The sequence below is a fragment of the Teleopsis dalmanni genome, chromosome X (genome assembly GCF_002237135.1).
Source record: "Teleopsis dalmanni isolate 2A chromosome X, ASM223713v2, whole genome shotgun sequence".
NCBI classification, from domain to species: domain Eukaryota; kingdom Metazoa; phylum Arthropoda; class Insecta; order Diptera; family Diopsidae; genus Teleopsis; species Teleopsis dalmanni.
In genome coordinates, this window is record NC_051848.1 from 48,391,974 (window position 1) to 48,399,818 (window position 7,845).

General features: G+C 31.0%; 1 protein-coding gene across 1 annotated transcript; it reads left to right on the forward strand.

The window, feature by feature from the left end:
- Window positions 1–1,433: 1,433 nt before the first annotated feature.
- On the forward strand, window positions 1,434–3,425 carry LOC119689730 (proteasome subunit alpha type-3-like). The gene is made up of 3 exons (XM_038104624.1): window positions 1,434–1,590; window positions 2,129–2,703; window positions 2,860–3,425. The coding sequence occupies exons 1-3, from the start codon at window positions 1,534–1,536 to the stop codon at window positions 3,371–3,373; spliced, it is 1,146 nt and encodes a 381-aa protein (XP_037960552.1). The 5' UTR covers window positions 1,434–1,533; the 3' UTR covers window positions 3,374–3,425.
- The last annotated feature ends 4,420 nt before the right edge of the window (window positions 3,426–7,845 follow it).

Consider the following 7,845-nt stretch of genomic DNA (forward strand, 5'->3'; position numbering starts at 1 on the left):
GTTAGACGTCGAAAAGCTGTAATCACAACAAACAACTAACTCAACTGTTCCAGAGTTTGGAAAATTAACTTGAAGACCGATATATGCGCGCAATGGAACCACATCTCCAACTCTATGCATACCGCTGCAGAAGAGGTGATTCGCTATTACCATAGACAAAGAAACAGCTGGTACGACCAAGAGCGTCGTGACGCTACCGCAGAGAAAGACGCAGCATATCAAGCCACCCTGCGGTCAATTGCGACGCGCGCTTCTGAAGAACAATATCGGTAAAAGAGAAGGGAAGAGTAACATCTTTTCAGGTGAAAAGAGAAGGAAACAGAAACACGTGAGCTTAAGAAGCTGAGCGATAGGAATATGGCTCGAAAATTCTAACAAAAAATTAAACGCCTGACAAATGGTTATAAACCCAGAGTTAATTTCTACAAAGATGAAAACGGTAATTTGGTGATAGATGTCCAAAGCATGCTTAACATTTGGACGGATCACTTCTTGAACCTACTAAATGGCGGTAGTAGTAACGTAACTGAAAACAATATGTTTTTAATACGTTTTTTTTTTTAATTTTAATTTTTAAATAAGATTTTTATCTTATGTAACATATGTATTTGGTGTGAGATGAAGAATAAAATAATTTTTACAAAATACTCGTAAGCACAACACTATCCTAAAATTATTGGCTTTTATGAGGAATTTTATTAAAAATTAAACCCAAAAATATACAATAATTTTTGTAGTATATTTTTTTAAAATTCATTCAATGCCATCTTAAGAATATTAAGAAAAATATTAAGAAAAATATTAACATTATAAAAAATAATGCCATCTTAATAAAATTTAAAACTGAATTTAAATTAACTATAAAAAATAATGACTTTCGGGATACCTTTTGAAAATGTATAATAAAATGTTAATAATAATACTTGAATATAAGCAATCTTAATTGTTTAAGTTATTTCTTAAAAGTTCAATTAATTATTTTTAAAGTGCAATAAATTTTAAGTTTTTATTATATACGAAACCTGAGATATGGGTATTAAAAATGGGTCTACAATGCTAATTGTCTAAACCCCGTGGTTTATCCATATCTCCTTGGAAAAAAAATTCAAAACTTTTTCTCAAGATACGGGTATTCTTATTTTACGAAAGCAATTCATAAATATAATTTCAGACAAATCGTAGATGATGACCTCAAAAAGGTGTCCGATTTGTAAAAGAATGAATGTAAAAGGATTTCTATAAGCTTGTTTTGATTTTCTTAAAAAAAGTATGCTTTGAACAAAATAATTTTAAAATAACTTTGAAATATAAAAATTAATCAGGATTGAAATTTTGAATAAGTTGAAATAGTTACTACAATTTAAAGCAGTAAAAATTCTGTCATAAAAACAAAAGCTGTATAAAAAGACTTTTACTTAATTTAAAATAAACAAAATCTAATATCAAGTCAAAATAAAAAAATCAAGAAAAAGTTGAAATATAATATAAGAATTCAACTTTTGTGGCATCTGTTTCCAAAAAACTCGCTTAATAATGAATTTAATCAAGGAAAATGTAAAGGAATGTAAAAAGCCAGTTGAGAAAGAAGAAGTAAGTATAGAAATTAAAACTCCATAGCTTAGATCAGTATACATCAGATCAGTTTCATTGAATATAAATGAGGAATAAATGCAGATAATCAGATCCCTTAACAGGGCTCTACCAGAAATCAATTGGTTCGAAAGGTGCTTTTCTCATATAATAATAACTATCTTACCTTGACTGAGTTTAGGATGTGGCCACTTAGGTCCTTAAATGCATTATGCATTGAGAATGAACGAAAGGTAAGACGGAAGAAGACATCTCAAGTGTGATTACTAACGGATGAGGATGTGTGTGTTGCTATTTTAAATCAGCTTAGGGAACGTGATACAGACTTAACACGTCAGTGAGATTAAACCATATATCAATAAGACTCCAATCAATAGGTGCATTGCAACAAAAAAAAATCACTTGCATCCCGTAACGCATCCCGTTTTTCAGTCCATACATTTTTCCTGCTCACCAAATTTTCTTCGGTTCACAACAACATTATAAAAACTTTAAATTTACATATAAAATATATTATATTTCTTATTTTTAACTTAAGGTGGTTCCCTGCATTCCTGCACAGTTTAATGCGGAAGGAAACTTGGAACAACTGTCGTTTGCGGAGAAAGCCCTTGAGAAAGGTGAAAATATTATAGCATTGCGAGGAAAACGCAGTGTTGTGTTAATTACAGAAAAAGAAAAAAATAAATTGTATGTGCGAAAAAGTCTTCGGCGTTTAAAATCAATTAATGACACTATTTGTTGTGGATATTTTGGTTTTAGTCCAGATGCCGGACATTTGATGAGGAGAATGCTACTTGACTGTACACGTCACTGGAGGGAATATAACAGACCTATGCCATTACTTCCGCTAGTAGAGATCACATCTAGATATGTACACCTCTTTACCCAAGATACTCGTAAACGTCCACTGGGTTGTTCTCTTGTTTTAGCAACACATACAAAAAAGGATGGACCACAACTATTCGAAATTGGTCCATCCGGTAAATTTTATGAATATTTCGCTTGTGCTGGCGGGCGTGATATGATACGCCTCAAGAATGAATTAAACAAGTACAAGCATTTACTTCCAAATATGTCAGCGAAATGCTTAGTTGGAGTTGGAAAAAATATGTAAGAACTTTATTCGGCTATAAATATTATAACTTGAATCTATTAGTTTTATATATGTACCTATTAGAAATTACAGTATTTTACAGTATTTTCCATTTAACATACTGTTATCTTTTCTTATAAATTATTTTCTTATCTATACTTCCATCGCAAAAGCCTTGCGAAAATACGAAAGAAAAGCGAAGCTCGAAAATATTGGATGGATATTGGTGTGATCGGTGAGGAAACCAAAAGTAAACTGGAAATAAACACGAAACGTTGGAAAAAACTACTCACCGGAAAGGATAATTGTAGTAGTTCTAGTATTGAGGAGACCACTTGTGTGGAGCTGGTTCCAAGTGAAGATGATGACGACGATGATGATTATAATGCTGAAGATGATGACGATGACGATGACGATGATGACGACATTGACGATGATGATGACATTGACGATGACGATGACATTGACGATAACGATGACATTGACGACGACGATGATCATGGTGTCGATAACAAAAATGATAAGGGTAATGATAATGATGATAAGGGTGATGATAATAATGCTGAAGATGATGATGATGATACCGAGCGTAACGATAAAGAGAGTACAGAATACAAAGAGTGCGGGGAGGAGGAAACAGAACACGAATGTGCTGAATTACGCCCATTAATCGAATTAATATTTTAATTAATCGAAGAATATTTTTATGAAACTATATATTATAATCTGAAAACTTTACCTGAATTGTTATTGTTATGTTGGAGTTATTATAATTAAATTAACGAAATAAAATTAACTGTGATTATTTAATCACATGTTATAAATTGTTTTCTTGACATTTTATAATTAACAGATGGGTAAGTCTCTTATGTAAAAATATTTAATATATATTGGTAATCATATTGAGACATATATTTTAATAGAATTTGTAAGAAACAAATTGTTACAAACTAACAATCACATTTTTTAATGTCGGAGTTTATTTTTGCTCTTATACATATACAAATAATTTATCGAAACTGAAAGCCATAAGTCAGCGAAGAACGAAGAAGTGAACTCTGTATAAGTGGGGCTGTATGTACCACACCATCAATTGCCACCATCCTTACAGCCACTAGATATTAATATTACACATATAGCAGCTTCGTCTGCTCTTAGACTCAAAGCTATCTCACAATGGAGAGTCAGTGAATATGGACTCGCCTACATTATTAATCTATTTAATTTTGCTCCTAAAAACAAAACATCGAATTTTCATCTAGAGATTTATGAACGTTATGTGATCCTTCTTTAAGTGAGGATTTCACCATTTTTGCTGACGGATTCAAAACAAGTTGTGGTATAGGGGGTAGTGAACTGAATAATTCTTTCTACTTTAGACTTTAGCTTGACATTGAAGTGTCAAGTTATAGCTTGTTTGAAAGTTGATAACATATTTGGCAGGAATATATGCATAGTATCAGACAGTCCAGCTGCTTCAAAGTCCTTGAGTTCAGCCCAATTTACATTTAGGACTGTTTTTGACTGCTACACATCTTTAAACGAAATGTCAACGCAACTCAATATTTCTCCAATCTAGGTCCCCGGTCATAGAAATATTGCAGAGCAGACGGGCTAACCTGAAAGAGTGCTTCAGTTGCTCACTCGGAACACATAAGTAATTTGATCATATCATTAATATCATGCAAATTGTCACTAAATTCTTTCTGTGCCGAAATTTTTAATAAAAGATCGGAAGACTTGATGAAATGTAGGCATCTGTACGCAAGTTGGTCGCTTTTCGATTAAACCAAAACCAATATTCTTATTGAGATGTTTCCGAAAAGATATCAGTCTCATGATAGGCTTACTTACTAACAAGACCTGCCACTAAACAACATTTTGAACTTCGTCAAAAGTCCTTGATGTTTTTGAACGCTGAGCTTTTCTCTAAATACGGTAACACAATGAGACAATAGTGCTAAGTGGATTCCTTAGAGGTCGCCGGTATAACCTCATGTGAATAATAGAACAATAGAATAATTGGGCTATAAACTTGATTTTTAAAACTATAAAAACAAAATAAATCGTCAGTAGTGCCTAGTACAGGGTCAAGATTAAATGGTTTTTTGTTTTTATATTTATGTACTAGCAATTTGCTTGTTTAGTAAGATCTTTCATTTCAGCAGGATATCATTACCGCTTGATCGAAAACATCTCCATATAGACCATCATGGACTATATTATTTCCAGAAATAGACTGGTAGCCTTGTCTTCTAGAAATACAACTTGTATTATTTTTATGTGGACACTTGAACTCATAGGTCTTCTTGGGACAAGTAAATCATTTGTTGTATACGATCTCGACTACTTAAAGATATGGTCAAAAATTAGAGTTGAAGTTAGCAATTTTCGTAAAGATCTTATAGATAACATCTTTTTTCATATTTCACTGAAAGTATAATATTATTTACAGATCAAAACCATTTGTCATTTGCTCAACTGGTGACTTTGAATTCAAAGTACTTCAGCGCTAAAAAAATTGGTCAAAATCTTAAGAGAAGTTATTTTATTGGTGTAACTATTTTCAGCCAATACGATTTATAAATATTTTGATTTCAAATCATAAAACCAAAAATAATGATTATATCAATGATGTTATAAGTATGGTGCTACTATTTTTTCAAAGCCACCTATGTGTTTTTATTCTTGAGCATATATAAAACAAAAAAAATTAAATTATTATTGATTCCATATTGGGCACTATGTGGTAATATTTAGTACTATGGATAAAGTACTTGGATATTCATGCAAGTACTACAAGTGTTAATTAAATTTGTTTGGAATCATTATTATAACTGCGACACTCATTATTATAACGAAGCACTCTAATATCGCTAATATTCATATAGTTAGTAATCCACCCATTATTAAAGATAATCTTATAGCCATCAAAACTTCTGTGCTGCTAAGATTCATAAGAACACCACGTATTTATTTCAGTATTTAAAATTTTTTAATTACTGTTTTCTTTCTTCACAGATTTTAATTATTTTATATATTTCTAAATCTTAAAAGAAAATCAGGTCACACACTGTGATCGCTGAAATACATTCAACACTTCAAGATATTTTAAGTTCTATGCAAACTCTTAAGTTTCTGAACGAAACAAAAATTCAACTCAATTTTATAGTCTTCATCGTCGAGTAGCAATTATTTAGGTTAAAAGGTTCTATTTTGTTCATAATTGCTATAATATTTGTTTTGAGTGGTTTAGGTCTGATTTTGCATCTCCCCATCATTGTTCAATTTCAATGTATTCAATACGAACCACTTAACTGCACCACATTTTTTTGCAACTTGAGGTTTCAGATGTGGTGACATAATTGTTAGATTATTTTCTTCCATCCACGAAAAATAAAATACAATAAAAAAGCAATATGGTAATACTTATTGATGCAAGAAGATTTTTCAGCAGACATCTTTGTGTAGGTACTTAAAATCTTCATTTGTTTCAGTTGTGAGAGGAACCTATTATAATCACAGTGTTTGTGATACATTAGAAGAGCGACAAAAAGTATATATTATATACATTTGCTTAAATGAATAAATTGGATAAACTATGTCCTTTTATCTGTCTGTACATGTATGTGCATAGTCATTCATCATTCTTTTACAGTTATTCTTTTACTAATCGGACACCTTTTTGACATCAACACCTCCGATTTGGCTGAAACTTTTTTTTATGAAAATTTTTTTCTGAGATACAGGTCTCCGTTTAAAAAATTTCACCCAAATCGGAAGTGATGTGGTCATTTTTGGTCAAAACCCGTCTTTTATAAACGGATAAAATAGACAAAAAATAATAGACAAAAAATAATTACTCTAATTTATAATTTAAGTTTTCAATACTCGATTAAAGTAGTGATTTTTTTTTTTAAAATCCAGTTAGATAAAATATAAGGATTACCTGAAATCAGCTGACTATTTCATGTAAGTTCCATACAAAAAAATTACTGAAAATGCTTATTTCAAAACTAGAGGAATGGGAAAACAAATGGATGACTCCTCTGACATTTCTTGCAATCGAGATATATTAAATCAATTTAGATTTAATATTACTGACAACTCCAAATAATGTAGTTATATGTACATAACATTGACACCACTGTCATCCACTCCTAACTACTTAATAGGCATTTTATTTGAATTTAAACTTGAATTCGAAATAAGTGGCTAGAAACTGATTCTATTCTCTAAGAAAGTGATTCTAAAACTGTTTTTCTAGCTAATAAATTAATATAGAAATTATGTAGCTTCATTACGATAAAATATTTGGCATAATAGGCTATCACTAGTTTTTACTTTCCCAATATCTATGTTAGTCGCAAATTGTCGTATATTTTTAAAGGAGATGTCTGTGTATTTTTCGATTAAAATAAAATCGGTATTGCCGAAAAAAGTTAAATTGACGAACTGGTTAAAAGTAGTACCTGATTTATAGATGTCAGTATGCTCTCAGTTTCAGTCAAACTACCCACTTGTAAGCTAATGACACATATTATTAGTTTATGTTGTTAGCAATGTAGACCTCTTAGATAAACTATTATATGACAATTTTGTTGGCTTGACTTTTTTAAAATAGTTTGTTTATAAAGAGGTTTTTTCGAACAGTAGTGAAATACAACAACAAAAATTTTATTTTTTATAGTTTGTTTATGCAAGAATAAATTCACTTGTACAATATATTTTAAAGTTGCAAAACAAAATTGTAAGTTAAGAAAACAAGTTAAACTAAACATATGATGGGGCCCAACTAGTATCAGAAAAACACTATAACTGTTGCAAATAGCTTCTTAATGCGTTTCCAATACAGTAACCGTATAGACGAGACACTGTTTGATTGGCAGCACTTGAAAATTTTGACTGGTTAGGAGCTTCTACCAACAACTACTATTGTACATGTAAGCCATTAAAAAAATATATATTCTATATGCGCTATACACACTAAGGGCATCTCTTTATCAACTGTCTGTAAGAGCTGCCTTATTTTTTCATGAAAAGGCCGGTTTCTTCATTTAAATAAAAGTTTATTAAAATAATTGATGTTTTCCAAAATTGTTAAATCATAGTGAACGCACTTTCCAAGGCCTAATTGAGCCGAGTGTCTTACAAGATGT

Excerpts from the sequence above, each read along its gene's own strand:
- LOC119689730 (XM_038104624.1), top strand. The coding sequence starts at position 1,534 with ATGAATTTAATCAAGGAAAATGTAAAGGAATGTAAAAAGCCAGTTGAG. Across the intron at positions 1,591-2,128 it reads AGCCAGTTGAGAAAGAAGAA|GTGGTTCCCTGCATTCCTGC; the intron begins GTAAGTATAGAA and ends TTTTAACTTAAG. Across the intron at positions 2,704-2,859 it reads GTTGGAGTTGGAAAAAATAT|CCTTGCGAAAATACGAAAGA; the intron begins GTAAGAACTTTA and ends CCATCGCAAAAG.